At 58.8% G+C, this 17,885-nt stretch overlaps 2 protein-coding genes across 10 annotated transcripts; both read left to right on the forward strand.

The window, feature by feature from the left end:
* The first annotated feature begins 56 nt into the window (after positions 1 to 56).
* THBS3 (thrombospondin 3) lies at positions 57 to 9,908 on the forward strand. 7 transcript variants are annotated; one of them, XM_068966191.1, is made up of 23 exons: positions 57 to 135; positions 1,135 to 1,341; positions 1,980 to 2,236; positions 2,339 to 2,441; positions 3,261 to 3,287; positions 3,490 to 3,572; positions 3,661 to 3,712; positions 3,846 to 3,994; positions 4,345 to 4,485; positions 4,726 to 4,803; positions 5,176 to 5,328; positions 5,537 to 5,647; positions 5,740 to 5,847; positions 6,124 to 6,283; positions 6,617 to 6,754; positions 6,876 to 6,924; positions 7,207 to 7,400; positions 7,562 to 7,740; positions 7,850 to 7,898; positions 8,079 to 8,275; positions 8,519 to 8,691; positions 9,624 to 9,763; positions 9,850 to 9,908. In XM_068966191.1, the coding sequence occupies exons 1-23, from the start codon at positions 57 to 59 to the stop codon at positions 9,906 to 9,908; spliced, it is 2,886 nt and encodes a 961-aa protein (XP_068822292.1). The 7 variants fall into 7 exon arrangements, with proteins under 7 accessions (XP_068822292.1, XP_068822291.1, XP_068822295.1 ...); XM_068966190.1 differs by having other exon boundaries at positions 6,617 to 6,735; positions 6,872 to 6,924; XM_068966194.1 differs by lacking the exon at positions 5,537 to 5,647 and having other exon boundaries at positions 6,617 to 6,735; positions 6,872 to 6,924.
* Positions 9,909 to 12,556: 2,648 nt separating this feature from the next.
* On the forward strand, positions 12,557 to 17,025 carry MUC1 (mucin 1, cell surface associated). 3 transcript variants are annotated; one of them, XM_068964982.1, is made up of 10 exons: positions 12,557 to 12,617; positions 13,097 to 13,229; positions 13,530 to 13,870; positions 14,231 to 14,530; positions 14,711 to 15,096; positions 15,209 to 15,264; positions 15,381 to 15,511; positions 15,660 to 15,781; positions 15,862 to 16,011; positions 16,919 to 17,025. In XM_068964982.1, exons 1-10 carry the CDS (start codon positions 12,557 to 12,559, stop codon positions 16,985 to 16,987), a joined length of 1,749 nt encoding a protein of 582 aa, XP_068821083.1. In that variant the 3' UTR covers positions 16,988 to 17,025. The 3 variants fall into 3 exon arrangements, with proteins under 3 accessions (XP_068821083.1, XP_068821081.1, XP_068821082.1); XM_068964980.1 differs by having other exon boundaries at positions 14,231 to 15,096; XM_068964981.1 differs by having other exon boundaries at positions 13,650 to 13,870; positions 14,291 to 15,096.
* Positions 17,026 to 17,885: the final 860 nt, after the last annotated feature.

Consider the following 17,885-nt stretch of genomic DNA (forward strand, 5'->3'; position numbering starts at 1 on the left):
AGCCTTTTCCCCTCCCAGCCGCCTGCCTGCCAGGGGTAGTGAGCCGGCTGAGCGGCATGGAGACACAGGAACTTCGGGGGGCCCTGGCTCTTCTCCTCCTTTGCACTTTCGCATCTGCCAGTCAGGACCTGCAGGGTAAGCCTGTACCAATCCTCTTAGCCCCTTCGCTGCCTCCTCCCCATTTGCCCCCACCCGACTAGCTGGGAACATGTGGGCCAAAGGAGAGGGCAGAGTTCTGAAATTGAATCGGAGGGAAGAGTTGATGAAATTATGGCCCTGTGGGGGAGGAGTTGACACTGGAAGGTGGTGGATGAGTGGGAGCTGGCCAGGGTCAGCATGAGGCCAGGGCAGAGGACTCAGGGGCTGGATGCTAGCTAGGCTTGCCTGGCTGGGTTGGTGTCTGAGCATCCCCAGGCACCCCAGGGTCTGGGAGAGCAGCTCAAAGGTGGGCTTCTTCCACCCCTGGGTTCCTGGCTGCCTAAGAACAGGATGGGGGTGGGGAGCAAGAGGTCTGGGCTCTCCTGGAGGTCTGGTGGTGGGATGGGCCTGTGGGTGTGGGAGAGGTAGTTGGAGCAGATGACACAGGCACAGATTCTTTACTGGCTGGAAGGGAAACCACAGATTGGCCAGGACACAGGAGGCAGAGGAGCTGGGTCCTACGTTCCTGTGGGAGAAAGCCAGACAGCAGGAGGGTCACAGCCTTCAGTGGGCAGCTGTTCTCATCTAGACCGAGTGCGCCGAACCCCCAGGATGGGAGGAGGGGCACTAGAGTGTGGGATGAGCCAAACCCAGCGGTGCAAAGAGAAACTGCCTTCCCATTTCTGTGCCGTGGGCACCAGGTGCTTCTCCTGCTGGAAATCAGCAGTGACTCCTTTGCGCCACCTGGTGGGAGCATCTCAAGTTTGTGGGGTTCTGTTACTGTATTTTCAAGTGAGCCTCAGCCCTGCTGGTTCCCAGAGTGGCAGTAAGGAAGGCCCAATGCCTTGTCCTCTGATAGCAACAAGGGTTGGATTTCAAGGGGCAGTGAACACTATCGGGTGGGGATAACGGATGCCCCACCCCTGAAGGCTCAGAGGAGAGGGCGGGCCTTAGCATTTAACAGGGGTCTGACCTTGATCATCCCTGCTTGGCCAGTGATCGACCTGCTGACAGTGGGCGAGTCCCGGCAGATGATAGCTGTGGTGGAGAAGATCCGGACAGCCCTGCTCACCACTGGGGACGTCTATCTCTTGTCCACTTTCCGCCTGCCCCCCAAGCAGGGTGGTGTCCTCTTTGGCCTCTACTCGCGCCAGGACAACACACGATGGCTGGAGGCCTCTGTCGTCGGCAAGATCAACAAAGGTGACTGGTGGGCATCTCCTTTCCTGCAGTGGTGACCCCTTTGAACACTCTTCCTCATCCCCATTCTCAGAGCCCTCTTAATTCTCTTTGGGTTCCACTGGGGACTGAGGACCCATCAGGCTATGTCCAGGCACCAGGGGTACCTGGTGCTTAGGAGGTGCCTCAGGAGGCCAGGCACCCAAGAAATGGGGTGAGGCATCTGCGGGTGTGGGGAGTTGGATGTGGGATGTCTAGGGGGAGGGGAGGCTTGTCTCTGTGCCCCAGCAGTGGTATAGAGGTCTCTTAGATCCCTGGAACAGTTCAGGGGGTACGGAACCAGTTGCCATCCTAGCAGGGGATAGAGTGGCCTCACGTAATCAGATGGCATAATAGAGTGGTAATGGATAGATAGGTCGATCTGATAACACTGAACGATAGAGGACAGAGTGATCCGATGACACTGAAGACTAAGAAAGTCCTAGTCTTTGAATCAATTTGAAAACCATTTTTCGTGTACCTGTTATGTACAAGGTATTGAGAGATACATAGCTGAGTGAGCACTGACAGCCCTAGAGATGTATTCAGAAGAACTGATCCAAGGCTCAGCGGGGAAACAGGGGATGGGGACAGTGCGCATACTGACCTCCCCTTCCGGGCAGTGCTGGTGCGGTACCAGCGGGAGGATGGCAAAGTGCATGCAGTGAACCTCCAGCAAGCAGGCCTGGCTGACGGGCGCACACACACGGCTCTCCTGCGACTCCGAGGTCCGTCCAAGCCCAGCCCTGCCCTGCAGCTCTATGTGGACTGCAAACTGGGCGACCAGCATGCTGGACTGCCGGCACTGGCCCCCATTCCTCCAGCAGAGGTCAGTGGGCTGGAGATTAGGACTGGACAGAAGGCTTATTTGAGGATGCAGGTGAGCAGAAAAGGAAGACCCTCTGAGTGTCGGTCAACAGTTTGCACCGGTGGGAGGAGTTAGTAGGTTCTCCTCCGTGACAATGTTTCTCTCCCCCCACAGGGCTTCGTGGAATCCATGAAAATGATTCTGGGCGGGTCCATGGCCCGGGTTGGAGCCCTGAGTGAGTGTCCATTCCAGGGAGACGAGTCCATCCACACTGCAGGTAACACATGCTTCTGTGAGTGGGCATCCTGGGCCCCAGTCCTGCCATCTTTGATACTTTCCATCCTCTTGACCTCTCTTCCCCTTAGCAACAGTTCTTTTGGCTCACCTATTCCTCATCTATTCCTGGGGCTTCTTGACTCTGTTACCCCAAATCCCCTTCACCTCTGACTCTGTGATCTCCAAATAATACATTCCCAGGAGGCACGGCTCAACAAAATCTCTGTTAAGGTCATCCTGCCTATCAGGGTGGCCAGAAAAATAGAAGGATCCAAAAAAAAAAAAAAAGTATAACTCCGAAGACCTTTTAGTGGGGGCAAGGAAGGTTGTGGCTGGGTCTTTCTCAGTTGACTGAGCTAAGGGACTTTTTTAGTTCCCACTGGCATCGTCACCTACCAGCAGTTTCCCTAAGCATTTCTCATCTGCCTGGTCTCTCTGACAAGGATACTCAGAGGTTCTTAAGTAAATAAAATGTCCACTTCTCCCAGATCTTTCAAAGAGCTCTTGTGGTAGAAGCTCGAGAGGGAGAAAATGGAATGTATTGGGGCCCTGGCCCTGCACCGGTCACCTCTCACTTGGATTCCTTCTGCCACAACCATGCCTGGGAACAGGAGGATCTGGGCCTTGACTGTGCGGCAGCTCCCTTAGAGGGACCCTCATCCAGTGGAAGGAGCTGGTGGGGCTGGCCCATCACCACTGCCCTCCTGCCATTCATACTACATCTTTATTTCAAGGCACCAGTCCTTTTCTCCTTCCTTCTCCTCAACCAGCCAGGCCCCTCCTCACATCTCCACCCTCTGTGTTTTCTTGTCCTCTCTAGTGACCAATGCACTCCACTCCATCCTAGGTGAGTAGGCCATGCCAAGATGAAGGCGCATGAGGGTGGGGAGGAGATACAGCAGCCTGAAATGAAGTCCTCTTCAGCTAGGAATGGGGTGGGGTTTAAAGGTGGGGGGTGGGCAACAGTGGCAGCACCCAGCTTATTACCCAGAGAGGGGTCAGGGCTGGTGCCCCAGTTCTAAGCCTCTCTGCACCCTGGACCCTGACAGGGGAGCAGACCAAGGCCTTGGTCACCCAGCTCACCCTCTTCAACCAGATCCTGGTGGAACTGCGGGATGACATCCGAGACCAGGTTTACTGGGCTGGTGAAGGGTGGCGCTGACTCTGGGTGGGGTGGCAGGTGCCAAGAGCTGACTCCTCCCCATCCTTCTGTCTACCAGGTGAAAGAAATGTCCCTGATCCGAAACACCATCATGGAGTGTCAGGTGTGCGGTGAGTGGGAGAGTAGGGGAGGGCTCCACATTTCATCAGTGTGCTCCCCACCTCCAGGGCTTTAGCCTCCACTTCTGGTGAACGAAATGGTGATCTCTGGGTGGCTTTGACTGTGTCCAAACCCACCCTCCAGGCTTCCACGAACAGCGTTCTCACTGCAGCCCCAACCCCTGCTTCCGAGGCGTGGACTGCATGGAAGTGTATGAGTACCCCGGCTACCGCTGTGGGCCCTGCCCTCCTGGCCTGAAGGGCAATGGTACCCACTGCACAGACATCAATGAGGTGAAGAGGGCCCTTTCTGGAAGAGCATAGAAAGCTGGGGTGAGGGAGCTATCAGAGGCCCAGGAAGGTGGGGTGAATGTTGGTCAGAAGCAGAGGAACCTGGGGTTGGAGACCAAAATAGACAGGGGAGAAGGGAAGGAGCCAGGCCTGGGACAAAGACTACAAGGTCATGCAGGGAAGGAGTCGGGAGCTTGGCAGGGGCATTGTGAGAGGAGAGGGCCGGCCAGGGGAAACCCACAGGAGGCCAGGGTGGGGTCAGAGCTCGGCGAAGTTGGGTGAGGGGAGGCCCGCAAACGGGGGCCAGGACCACAGGCAGGAACCTGACCCCTTCTTTCTCGTCTGATCCCCAGTGTGCTCACGCGGACCCTTGTTTCCCGGGCTCCAGCTGCATCAACACCATGCCTGGCTTCCACTGTGAGGCCTGTCCCCGAGGCTACAAAGGCACACGGGTGTCTGGTGTGGGCATTGACTACGCCCGGGCCAGCAAACAGGTCAGGGTGGGCAGAGTACGTGGACAAGAGATCTGGGCCTTGCAGGGGTGAGCGCTTCAGGGTTCGATGTTGAGCCCTTGGGATAAACGGGATGAGGCTCCTGGCTTACCTGCCAGCTTTGCCTTGGTCTTGGGTCTGGGCTTCATGTCTGTGTTCATAGATAATGCCATACAAGTGCTCTCTTCTATGCCTGAGGAGACCCAGAGTAAGTCTGGTTCTACCCCAAGTCTGCTCCTTCAGGTCTGCAACGATGTCGATGAGTGCAATGATGGTAACAATGGTGGCTGCGACCCAAACTCCATCTGCACCAATACTGTGGTGAGCTGAACACTCTGCACGCATGGGTGGTGGGGCAGTGCGACCCCCTCCTCAGATTTCCTGCTTCCCCCCTCCTTTTCTACCCAGGACATTCTGCATGGTAGGCGTGCCACGCGGCCTGCTTTGGAATTCTGATTCTGCCTCTCACTTAGCCTTTAGCAAGTTATTTACCTTTACTGCATTTCAGCGTCCTCCCTTGAAAAATGGGGCTCTTACTCTCCTTGAAAGGTTGACAGAACTAAAGGAGATAAGTGATAGACCGGGCCTGTCATCTCTGAGGGTCCCTCCTATGCGCCTCGAGGGACTGGGATAATGTTGCTCGTGGTGGGCGGACCCTCCTTCCTGAGACACTGCCTCGCTCCCTCCTCCCAGGGCTCGTTCAAGTGTGGTCCATGTCGCTTGGGCTTTGTGGGTAACCAGAGCCAGGGCTGCTTCCCGGCCCGGACCTGCCGCAGCCCGGCCCACAGCCCTTGCCACGCCCACGCTCACTGTCTCTTTGAACGCAACGGTGCAGTGTCCTGCTCGGTGAGCCAGGCCTAGGGTTCAGAAGAAACAGGGGATCTGGGGAAAGGGGTCGGGCTAAGGCCCACATCTAGGGACTGGTATGGGGTCTTGAGCGGGAACGGGAGGTGGGCCTTGGCCCTGAAACTGGTTGGTAAGAATAGAGCCTGAAGAAGGTGGGGTGTGGGGAGCCAGCCCAGACCACTAACCCCCACCCTTTGTGTCGCCCCAGTGTAACGTGGGCTGGGCCGGGAATGGCAATGTGTGTGGGCCCGACACGGACATCGATGGCTACCCGGACCAGGCACTGCCCTGCATGGACAACTATAAACACTGCAAGCAGGTGCAGGGGCAGGCGAGCGAGTGAGCGGGCAGGGCACCCCAGGCTGGCGCAGAACGGGGCTCACCCAGCCATTTCCTCTCCCTGATCTTTAGGACAACTGCCTTCTGACACCCAACTCTGGGCAGGAAGACGCTGATAACGATGGCGTGGGGGACCAGTGCGACGATGATGCCGACGGGGATGGCATAAAGAATGTTGAGGTGGTGCCTAAATGTCCTGCCCCTTCCAGCTCCTCGGCAACTGTTGCCTTATCCCATAACCCCGTCCCCCTTGGCCACTGGCAGCTCCCAAGGAAGGGCCCCAGAGCTCCACATTAGGGAGGCATAACCCTGGTACCCAGAATGACGTGGACGACATGGGAAGTTGGGTGGGTGGGATTGTGCCACAGCAGTGGACCATCACAGGAGTGGGACCATAGACAGGGTGCAGGGACAAGGATGGGGCAAGGTGGCCTGACTCTCTGCCTCCCACCCCAGGACAACTGCCGGCTGTTCCCCAACAAGGACCAGCAAAACTCAGATACAGATTCATTTGGTGATGCCTGTGACAACTGCCCCAACGTTCCTAACAATGACCAGAAAGACACAGATGGCAACGGGGAAGGGGATGCCTGTGACAACGACGTAGATGGCGACGGTGCAGGCCTGGGGCTGGGGGCGTGGCTGGGAACCCCATGAAGAGTCCAGATAGGGTAGCAATGAAGCGGGCAGGCTGAGAATTCTGGAAGGGTGATGCCTGGGGGAAGTCAGACTGGGTGAGAGGTTACCTGTGGCAGATGTCAGTGGGCACGTGAAGGAGGGTGTGGGGTTAGGCCAGGAGTGGGCAAAAGGATGAGACGAGCTCCAAGCAGATTTCCTGACCCGCTGTTCTCTGGATGGGAGACAAAGCCCAGGACTTTCACCAACCTAGAAGACAAGAGTGTGACTGTGTTCTAGCGGTGACCCTTTGTGACCCCCATTATATTTCCAGGCATCCCCAATGGACTGGACAACTGCCCTAAAGTCCCCAACCCCCTGCAGACAGACAGGGATGAGGATGGGGTGGGAGATGCTTGTGATAGCTGCCCTGAAATGAGCAATCCCACCCAGGTACAGGGGAATGGAGAGGGCAAGGAAGGGGTGGGTGACTGGCGGATGAAGCCCAGCCCTTTGGATGGGAAGTGGTCAGGTCACCCTTTTTAGAATTCTCCAGAGGAGATGGTGAGAGCAGGTCCCTCTCTCTCAGACAGATGCAGACAGTGACCTAGTGGGAGATGCCTGTGACACCAATGAAGACAGGTAGGGTTTGGGCCAAGAGATGGAAATTCAGGGGAAACCTTGGCTTCCTCTAGCATGTTCTCAATCCCCTCTAGGGTCCAACTTTAACTCTCCACTACTGTTGAGCAGGAGGCGATACCCATAGTCTACCTCCCATTCCTACTGCTGAACCTCCACCTCATCTGGCTGACTGCAAGGGTTCTGGCCGAATGGAGGGTATACCCCAGAGACTCCTAAGCAGAAGAGTGGGGAAGGATACGGTACCTTCAAAAGCCTTTATTTGGTGCCTGTTCTTCTGGACAGTGATGGGGATGGACATCAGGACACCAAGGACAACTGCCCACAGCTGCCCAACAGCTCCCAGCTGGACTCAGACAACGACGGACTTGGAGATGAGTGTGACGGGGACGATGACAATGACGGTGTTCCGGATTACGTGCCTCCTGGTCCCGATAACTGTCGCCTGGTACCCAATCCCAATCAGAAGGACTCAGATGGTAAGGCTGGCGTCACCAGAGGACTGGACTGCTGTGGGGTTTGTTCAGGGAGAGGTGGCAAGCCTTGCTGGGGAGAGGTCGACACCTCGAGGCCTGAGGTGGTGGTGTTGGCTATGGCAGTGGCCAGGGCCTCCCTGAGCACCTGGCTTCATCCTGCCCAGGCAATGGTGTCGGTGACGTGTGTGAGGATGACTTTGACAATGATGCGGTGGCCGACCCCCTGGATGTGTGTCCTGAAAGTGCAGAGGTAACCCTCACGGATTTTCGTGCCTATCAGACCGTGGTCCTGGATCCTGAGGGTGATGCTCAGATTGACCCCAACTGGGTCGTGCTCAACCAGGTACTAGGGCAGTGAGCTGGGTGGGTGCTGTCAGGCCTGACTAGTAGGCAGAGCCTAGGGAGGGCAGCGCACTGGAACCAGGGCTTTTGTCTTTACTGCACACCACCAGGGCATGGAAATTGTTCAGACCATGAACAGTGACCCCGGCCTGGCAGTTGGTATGTAAGGGGCACCCAATTCAGCAATTTCAATAATTTCCAAATGGAGGGGGTCCTACAGGCAGAGGATGGGCCACTGCCTTCCCACTGGGCATCCCACCCCACCCCCACCCCACAACGGGAGTTAGCAGCTTTGCTACCCCTGCCCCTGATCCCACCTCCCCTCCCACCCACCCCCAGGATATACAGCCTTCAACGGTGTGGACTTTGAAGGCACCTTCCATGTGAACACTGTGACCGATGACGACTACGCAGGCTTTCTCTTCAGCTATCAGGACAGCGGCCGCTTCTACGTGGTCATGTGGAAGCAAACAGAGCAGACCTACTGGCAGGCCACGCCTTTCCGGGCTGTGGCCCAGCCGGGGCTACAGCTCAAGGTCCCACAGCTGCCCAGACTCCCTCGTCCAGGGCCCTTTCCCAAGGCCTCCCCACCAACCCTGGGGCCACCCCCACCGCCTGAGCAGGGGGAAGCCTCTTACCCAGACATCTGGCCTGGAGGTGGGCTCCCTGGGGCTCCAGAACATTCTCCTGACTCCCTGTTCCACCTGCACTTACCAACCTGTTGTCTTCCCTTCCTCTGGTACTATGGTTGACCCACTATCTTTGCTGATGCCCCGTAGGCAGTTACATCAGTGTCTGGCCCAGGTGAGCACCTCAGGAATGCCTTGTGGCATACAGGCAATACTCCTGATCAGGTACGACTGCTGTGGACTGATCCACGGAATGTGGGCTGGCGTGACAAGACCTCCTACCGCTGGCAGCTGCTGCACCGGCCTCAAGTTGGCTATATTCGGTGAGGGGAGGGGCTGAGCCCTCCCAAGAGACCCCAGGCCCACCCAGCCTTTCCTTCCTCTCCAGCTGGGATTCACCCGTGACTTCCCCTCTACTCACTGCTGTGGTGCCATGGGCCTGGACTGGAACCACTTCTCTCTACCTCCCCTCTCACCAGACTAGCTGCCCTGGCCCTGCTTGCTTCTTAACATCAGGCAGCCTGGGCTCTGGTGCTGCTGAGGACCTATAAACAATGTTAGGCAAGCCCTTCTTTTGCCATGCTCCATTTCCCTCTCTGTAAAATGAGGGTGTATCTGGGAGCCTCCAAAGCCCAGGCCAGTCTGTGGAGAGGCACATCAATCCACCTCATCACTGGTCCAGCCCAGAACCTGTCTCATCAGAGTCCGACTGGAAGGGATCATCATTTACAGAAGAGCCAACCGAAGCCCAGACTCCGCACTGCATCTCTTAGTAGCCAGGCTGAGGCCTCTCAGTTCAGCTCTGGTCCACAACTTTGCGTTTCCTAGTTGGTGGGGATGACAGGGAAGGGAGGGGAAATGGCCCAGAGCCCAGAGTGCAGGGACTTGGGTTGGTTTCCCCTTTAAGGTGCCTGGGGCTGCGGGGCGCCAGGGCAGGGGATGGTGGGGGTGGACTAGAGCCTGGGAAGCGGGTGACTTCACCCCCCAGCCCATTGTACTCATCGTCATGGCAACCCAATCCTCGCTAGGAATGTGGCCGGTGCTTTGAGATGCAAAGGGGGCTGGACAAAGAGCCAGGGGCCCCAGGCCTGAGAAAAGCACCCCTCCTTCCCCCCTTTCCTTCCTCCCTTTTCCCCACCTCCCTTCTGTCTCAGGCCCGGTGAGCCCTAGGGGGGTTGGGGATGAACAGGGCTGGCTCATGGTGGCGCAGTGCCCACTGGCACCTAGCACCAATGGACACTCCTATCCCGGACAGGGTGAAGCTTTATGAGGGTCCCCAGCTAGTGGCCGATTCTGGGGTGATCATTGACACATCCATGCGAGGGGGGCGTCTTGGTGTATTCTGCTTCTCCCAAGAAAACATCATTTGGTCCAATCTCCAGTATCGATGCAATGGTGAGGCTCTAGACGGAGAACAACCTGACCTCTTGTGCCCTCACGGGAGAGTCACATCTTGACTTTAATCATATCTCCTTTCTCAGACACAGTGCCCGAGGACTTTGAGCCATTCCGGAGGCAGCTGCTTCAGGGAAGAGTGTGAAGAGGTGGCCACTGGATTCAGAATCCTGATTTTAGACCCTCGGGCCTTGGGGTCCATCCTGGAGTCTAATTTACAGCCCCTCAGCTAAACATCGACCCTCCTCTGAACCCACGAGTTCAGCCCCAGAGGGGTGGTGACCCCACTGTTCAGGAGATGGGAAGTTTTCAAGGGGGTATTTCTCAGGCATTAACCCCAGGAAAGATAACAGCACATTGCCATAAAGTTTCAGCTCTTTTCTAAGCCAGTGCAGTTACTTATTTTAGGGATTTTCCGGGGCAGGGAGAGGACGAGTAGAATGTAAGTTAGAGATCTAGTTTGGAGAGAAAGGTGTGGACGGGGACTAGATGGAGGACGGGGGTTAGGTGAAGGATGGGGTGCTGGTCGGAGGATGGCTAAAGTCCTCCCAGCCCCACTTACTCACGGTGGCAGCGGCGACACTCCAGTCTAAGAGCAGCCGGGATCGACAGCCAGGAGGGCTGGGGCTGCCCCGTTCGGGGTGAGGGGGAGGCCGGGGGGCCGAGGGGGCCGGAGGCCGGGACGAGTGCAATATTGGCGGGGGAAAGAACAACACTGCACCGCGTCCCGTCCCTCCCGCCCGCCCGGGGCCCGGAATCCCGCTCTCCACCGCTGGAAGCCGGACCAGCCCGAGAACCCAGGACGCGCTGGGGAGTTGGGTTCACCTTGGAGGCCAGAGAGACTTGGCGCCCGGAAGAGGGTGAAGGGGGTGGTAAGGGGAGGGAAAAACGGAGAAGGGGAGACCGCGATATCCCGGAAGGCCGCTTTCCGACGCCCGGGCGTTGCGCGCGCTTGCTCTTTAAATACTCAGACTGCTAGGCGCGGAGCCGTCGCCATGGTGACGCGTGTCCCAGCAACCGAACTGAATGGCTATTGCCTGGCAACGCCCGGGGTTGAAGTTTTGGGGCCGCCCACCTAGATACTCGCGCTTTCTCTAGCCTGCGGGGGCAAGGGGGGCTTCCCCGCCTCTTCTGCCAGCTCCCTGGCGCGATGACGTAACGCCCCCAGCCCCGAGCCCGCCCCCGGGTCCCGCCGCGGCACAAAGCCGCGCCAAATCGGCGGAGCCGCGCGGGCCTGAGAGCTACGGTCCTGCTCCTCCGGCTTCACTCCAATCCCGCCGCACCGAAGTGTTCTTAAAGTTCATTTCGCAATCTGTGTTCTTTGGGACTAACAATTGTTTCCTAATGCGGACGTAATTGCTTCTGTCGGTCTAGACTGCAATCCAGGACCTCCGAATGGGGCCGGATAACTCCACGTGCGCCGCTGTGACCCCAAACACTCCTCGGTCCCACGTGTGTCTGCCCTTCAAAATACAATTTGGTCTTCCCAAATCACGCACCCTCATATACTGTTTTGCACCACCCCACCGCCTTGTGCATACCTGCCCCCAAAGCCACTTTGCTCTCCCAAGGATAGTTTCGTGCCCCTAAATACCATCTGTCGCCCCACCTAGTCTCTGCTTCCTAAATGCGTAACTAATCTGCCCCATTCCGCCTCCCACATTCCGATGTCCTCGCCCAAATACCTGGGTGCCCCTTCCACATAACTCAGGACCCCACCCACTTAGCGCCATGTCCTCCAGACAGCTCCGCGACAGGTCTGAGCCCCTTCCTAAAACCCCCAACCCCTCCATCGACGATACAGTGTGTTCCTCCCCTTCTCTGTCCAAGCCACTGCCTCTCCTGGCTAGGGCCTGCTCTCTCCAGTCTCTCTCTGCCCCCAGTTAGGCAGTGCCACCCAACCTCCTCTCCCCTGACCCGGGTAGCCCCTCAGCCCTCTCGGGAAGGCCGGGTGAAGCTCTCGGTGACCGCTAGAGGGCGGGAGAGCCCGGCCAGCGAGCCTCCGCTACCTGGTGGATTCGGGGAAAGGAAAGACCCTAGGGTTTGGTGGAGTTTCGTACTTCGCTAAGTGGAAATTTCTTGCCCCGCCCCCTTCTCGAGAGAAAGTCAGGGAAGGAACTTGGGCTGCTGGAAAGTCCGGCAGGGGCGGGGACTGTGGGTTTCGGCGTAGAACCGTGTTTAGAACTGGACAGGGAGAGGTTAGAAGGGTGGGGCTATCCGGGAAGTAGTGGGGGGAAGGGGTCCAAAACCAGCACCGAGTTTACGCATTGTCGCGCCTTCCCGTCCTTTCTCAGCCCCCAGAGTGGGACTCCAAGCGACCCAGTGAGAATGGGACAATGGTGTGGAGGACCCACAATGCCGGCCCTGGGCGAGAACTTTGACCTAGTCCAATTTCTCTGTTACTCGTCTCACCAAGGCTGTTGTCCTGGGGCTAAAATAGGACCATGGGGACCCAGGTCAGGTTCCAGACTTCCTCCACCACCTTCTGGAGCCAGGGAGTGGTTGGTGAAAGGGGGGGAGGCCAGTTAGAAAACAGACAGGTTGTCAGGGAGTTGAGTGATTGAAGCCCACATACCTTATTTGAGGGGCCAGAAATGGTTGGGGAGGAGGAGGAAGAGGTTGGAGGTAGGGAAAGGGGGAGGGGGTGGAGCTTTGTCACCTGTCACCTGCTCTGGCTGAGCCTAGGGCAGGCGGGGGACCGGTATAAAGCAGCAGGCGCCTGTGTCCGCTCCAGCTCGTGGGCAGCTCCAGCCCGAGTTTGTTCTGTCCTCTCCCCACCGCTCCGCCACCACCATGACACCGGACATCCAGGCCCCTTTCCTCTCCCTGCTGCTGCTGTTCCAAGTGCTTACAGGTGAGGGGCGCAAGGCGGGGAGGGGGCTGCCCTGCTCCTGTGGTCTTCCCAGCTTTCTGTGGGTTCTGCTTCCTGGGAGATGGCATCCAAGAGGCAGAAGTTGCAGACAGGGGTGGCCTAGTTTCTGCCAGAAGGAAGAATAAAGGAGTGAGGCTAAGGGAAACCTGAGGAGAGACCCCACACGCACACCTGGAGGACAGTGGGTGCCAGGAGCAGGCGAGTGTCCTGAAGAGAAGTCTGGAGGGGTTGGGTGTGGAATCGGGAGAGGGAAATCTTAGGAGTGGGAAAGCCCACAGTCCAGGAGCAGACAGATATGGGAAGAGAGATGGAGGTTGCCAGGCGGGAAGGAGAAAGAGAGCTGACTCAGGGGCCCACTCCCCATATCCTCCTGGCATTACTTCCCCAGATGCCAGAGAATGTATCTTCTCCTTATGCTGAAATTTCCCCCAACCATACTCTGTAACCCCGATTTCTTACAGTTGCCAATGTCACTACGCTGACAGCCTCTGTCCCCACAAGCCCCAGCAGTACTGTACAAGTTTCCAGCACACAAAGCAGCCCAACGTCCAGTCCCACTAAAGAAACTTCTTGGAGTACAACCACCACCTTACTCAGAACCAGCAGCCCTGCCCCAACCCCGACTACCTCTCCACTCCGCGATGGCGCCTCATCTCCAACCAGCAGCCCTGCCCCAAGCCCAGCTGCCTCTTCAAGCCATGATGGTGCCTTGACTATGACCAGCAGCCCTGCCCCAAGCCCGGCTGCCTCTCCAGGCCATAATAGTGCCCCATCCCTGATCAGCAGCCCTGCCCCAAGCCCAACTGCCTCTCCAGGCCGCGACACCGTCTCGACCCCAACCAGCAGCCCTGCCCCAAGCCCAGCTGCCTCTCCAGGCCATGACAGTGTCCCATCCCTGGCCAGCAGCCCTGCCCCAAGCCCGGCTGCCTCTCCAGGCCACGACGGCGCCTCGACTCCAACCGGCAGCCCTGCCCCAAGCCCGACTGCTTCTCCAGGCCATGACAGTGTCCCATCCCTGGCCAGCAGCCCTGCCCCAAGCCCGGCTGCCTCTCCAGGCCACGATGGCGCCTCGACTCCAACCGGCAGCCCTGCCCCAAGCCCGGCTGCCTCTCCAGGCCACGATGGCACCTCAACTGCAACCAGCAGCCCTGCCCCAAGCCCGGCTGCCTCTCCAGACCACGACGGCGCCTCGACCCCAACCGGCAGCCCTGCCCCAAGCCCGGCTGCCTCTCCAGGCTATGACAGTGTCCCATCCCTGGCCAGCAGCCCTGCCCCGAGCCCGGCTGCCTCTCCAGGCTATGACAGTGTCCCATCCCTGGCCAGCAGCCCTGCCCCGAGCCCAGCTGCCTCTCCAGGCCACGACGGCGCCTCGACCCCAACCAGCAGCCCTGCCCCGAGCCCGGCTGCCTCTCCAGGCCGCGACAGCGCCTTGACCCCAACCAGCAGCCCTGCCCCAAGCCTGGCTGCCTCTCCAGACCACGACGGCACCTCGACCCCAACCGGCAGCCCTGCCCCAAGCCCGGCTGCCTCTCCAGGCTATGACAGTGTCCCATCCCTGGCCAGCAGCCCTGCCCCGAGCCCGGCTGCCTCTCCAGGCCGCGACGGCACCTCGACCCCAACCAGCAGCCCTGCCCCGAGCCCGGCTGCCTCTCCAGGCCGCGACGGCGCCTCGACCCCAACCAGCAGCCCTGCCCCAAGCCCGGCTGCCTCTCCAGGCCGCGACGGCGCCTCGACCCCAACCAGCAGCCCTGCCCCGAGCCCGGCTGCCTCTCCAGGCCGCGACGGCGCCTCGACCCCAACCAGCAGCCCTGCCCCGAGCCCGGCTGCCTCTCCAGGCTATGACAGTGTCCCATCCCTGGCCAGCAGCCCTGCCCCGAGCCCGGCTGCCTCTCCAGGCCGCGACGGCGCCTCGACCCCAACCGGCAGCCCTGCCCCGAGCCCGGCTGCCTCTCCAGGCCGCGACGGCGCCTCGACCCCAACCGGCAGCCCTGCCCCGAGCCCGGCTGCCTCTCCAGGCCGCGACGGCGCCTCAACTGCAATCAGCAGCCCTGCCCTGAGCCCGGCTGCCTCTCCAGGTCAGCACGCCGCCTCATCCCTAACCAACAGTGACACCTCGTCTGTGACCACCAGCTCTACGTCGAGCTCCATGGTCACTTCAGCACACAAGGGCACCTCATCCAGGGCTACCATGACCCCAGTCAGCAAGGGCACTCCATCCTCAGTCCCCAGCTCTGAAACTGCCCCCACTGCTGCCAGCCACAGTACCAGGACAGCTGCCAGGAGCACTAGCCCTAGCGCAGCACTTTCCACCGCCTCCCATCCCAAGACTTCTCAGCAGTCGTCTGTTCGGGTCTCCCTGTTCTTCCTGTCTTTTCGCATTACAAACCTCCAGTTTAACTCTTCCCTGGAAAATCCCCAAACCAGCTACTATCAGGAGCTGCAGAGAAGCATTTCAGATGTGGTGAGTAGCTGCCTTTCCTCTAACATGCACCCCCACCCCCCACCCCCGAAGCAGCCTTCAGAACTCTTTGAGGCACTTGCATCAAATCTTAGTCCTTTCCCTCTCACCCCAGATTTTGCAGACTTATAAACAGAGGGATTTTCTGGGCCTCTCAGAGATCAAGTTCAGGTACAGTTCTGGGTGTGGACTCTGTGGGACTGGTGGATGTTGTCATGACTGTGGGGAGGGTGTACTGACCCAGAAACTGGGGCCCATGGCTGAGTTCCCCATTTCTTTGTAACCAGGCCAGGATCTGTGGTGGTAGACTTAACTCTGGCCTTCCAAGAGGGTACCACTGCCGAGTTGGTGAAGGCACAGTTCAGTCAGCTTGAAGCACATGCAGCCAATTATAGCCTGACCATCAGTGGAGTTAGTGGTGAGTCCTCTCCCCCAGCTGCCAGCCAGCACCACCCTGCCTGGGACCCTCTCTCTCCGGCATCTGGGTCCCCGCTTTTTCTCTTGGAGCTGGTAGGGGGAGAGCCACCTCCTTTGGGAGACTGCTCTGACCACTGCTTTCCTTTCAGTGCGCGATGCCCAGTTTCCTTCCTCTGCCCCGTCTGCGTCTGGGGTGCCTGGCTGGGGCATTGCCCTGCTGGTGCTGGTCTGCATTCTGGTTGCGCTGGCCATCATCTATCTTATTGCCCTGGTGAGTGCCCAGTCCCCAGCCCTGACAGAGTCCCCCTGCTGGAAGGAGCCGCGCGCTCCCATAATCTCCTGTCTCCCCAGGTTGTGTGTCAGTGCGGACGAAAGAAATGTGAGCAGCTGGACATCTTTCCAACCCTAGATGCCTACCATCCTATGAGCGAGTACTCCGCCTACCACACCCATGGGCGCTTTGTGCCCCCTGGCAGTACCAAACGGAGCCCCTATGAGGAGGTGAGGGAGGCGGGGGCGGCAGTGGGGCGAAAGGGCTTTGTCTGGGCAGTGGTTCTGAAAGGGTACTGGGAAGACCCAAAGAACTTAGAGGAGGCGACATGAAATAAGCTGTGACTTGACAAGGCTGGGGTGGAAGTCAGAGGGGTTCTGTGGGAAAGGCTTAGGGAAGAAGGGGGACCTCAGGAGGGTGTGCCCCCCACAACCAGCACCCCCAGAAGAGCATTCACAGCTCAACTAAACTGGGATGCCCAGAGGTGGCATGAACGGGGCACTGCACCCAGGGGAACCCTTCACGGAAGGAGCACCTTGTCCCAGCTTGTCTCCTAAGAATGGAGGGTAGATTGGGAAAGGCTGGTGGGGAGAAGGGGGTCTCTGAACTGGGAAAGAAGTTTCACCAAGCCAGGTGAGCCTGGGTGCAAGGTGGGGAGGCACAGATCCCCTCTTCCTTCTGCCTTTCCCTCCCTCTGTGACCTAGTAAATAATTACTTTGCCATCTGGGGCTGAAAGGCCACTCCAAGTGGGGGAAGGGAGAGTTTCCTTTTCCTGACTTTTCCTCTGCCTGGGGACTTCCTTCTTCCAGTTTTGCAGAAACGTGTACACCTCCTTGGGCTGGAGGAGCAGAGAATGGAGGGAGAAAGTGGCAGGAGGGGAAAGCAGGGGGTGCTGAGAGCCAAGGGGAGGGAGTGAACCAAACCGGACCAGGAGGAGGAGGGGGAGTGGCCCTGTTTACAGTCATCTGGCTGGTGGTGGTGACCGGCAGGTGCTCTCTCCAGATTAACCCTTTGAAAGCAGTCAGGCTCCTGGACCATTCAACCCATCCTGGGGTGCCATCCAGGGACCCCAGGGAGGAAGGTTGTCCCAGGAAAGCCTCTGCCGCTCATCCCGGATCTCTTCTGCCCCTACCTAGGTTTCTGCAGGCAACGGTGGCGGCAACCTCTCTTATACAAACCTGGCAGCCACTTCCGCCAACTTGTAGGGACACGTTGTCTGCTGAGAGTCCAGCCAGTACTGGCTGCCTCCCTGGAATTCTTCACTTCTGGGGACCCCCGCCCCCAGCTCTGTTCCGGGCTAGTGAACTGGGCATTCAGGTGGGCTGCTCGCAGCCTCCCTCACAGGACCCATCAAGTCCCCTAAACCATCTTAGCCCTGGTGAAGCCCACCTGAGCCCCTGAGGACATGCCGGAGGCAGTGGCTCCCAGGAAGACTGGCTGGAGTGCTTGGAAACGGGAGTGGGAACGTGAACATTGCTGAATAAAACGCGAGCCTCCTCCGTGCCCACTACCAGCTTCTGATCTGTTGTCTGTGACTTGTGGATGGGTGAGGGGCAGTCAAAATGTGTGTGTGTGTGTGGCGAGGGGCGGGGGCGTCTGGAAGAGACCTCTGGGAGAGGAGGGGAAGAGAAGGCCAGAGGAGCGGGGTTCATTTGAGAAGCAGGAGGCTGGAGAGGAGATGGCATTGGAGTGCAGGCGGACGGACTCCTACCGCCTGTCCTGCATGGCCAGCAGCGCACGAGGAAGGAGGAAACAAAAGCCTGAGGCTCCAGCAGCCAGCGTGACCCAGCTCTGCCCGCCCGAGAGCCGGGCTCGCCCCTATCCCCAGGCCTGGATTTCACTCCCGAGCCCTCCTCTCCCCTTGGCATGGTGCCCTCAGGCGGCTCTATTCTTAGCTGTCCGGGTGTGAAGTAAGTCCTAAGGCAGCAGAGTCAACAGGGCCACGATAAGGTCCGTGTCAGATCCAGGGCCTGGTGCCAGACTGCCCCACCTGCCTACTGGCTCTGGGGTCTACTACCTGGTGCCCCAGGGGTGGGGAAATAGTTCTCGTTCTGATGTCAAAGACTTCCCAGATGGCTTGGTGGTAAAGAACCGGCCTGCCAG

This window comes from Capricornis sumatraensis, chromosome 2 (genome assembly GCF_032405125.1).
Source record: "Capricornis sumatraensis isolate serow.1 chromosome 2, serow.2, whole genome shotgun sequence".
NCBI classification, from domain to species: Eukaryota; Metazoa; Chordata; class Mammalia; order Artiodactyla; family Bovidae; genus Capricornis; species Capricornis sumatraensis.

Coding starts and splice junctions, on each gene's coding strand:
- THBS3 (XM_068966191.1), top strand. CDS start 57: ATGGAGACACAGGAACTTCGGGGGGCCCTGGCTCTTCTCCTCCTTTGC. Junction 4,486..4,725: donor ACGCCCGGGCCAGCAAACAG/GTCAGGGTGGGC, acceptor CTGCTCCTTCAG/GTCTGCAACGATGTCGATGA. Junction 7,741..7,849: donor ACTGGGTCGTGCTCAACCAG/GTACTAGGGCAG, acceptor GCACACCACCAG/GGCATGGAAATTGTTCAGAC.
- MUC1 (XM_068964980.1), top strand. CDS start 12,557: ATGACACCGGACATCCAGGCCCCTTTCCTCTCCCTGCTGCTGCTGTTC. Junction 13,871..14,230: donor AAGCCCGGCTGCCTCTCCAG/GCTATGACAGTG, acceptor CTGCCTCTCCAG/GCCGCGACGGCACCTCGACC. Junction 15,782..15,861: donor TCATCTATCTTATTGCCCTG/GTGAGTGCCCAG, acceptor CTGTCTCCCCAG/GTTGTGTGTCAGTGCGGACG.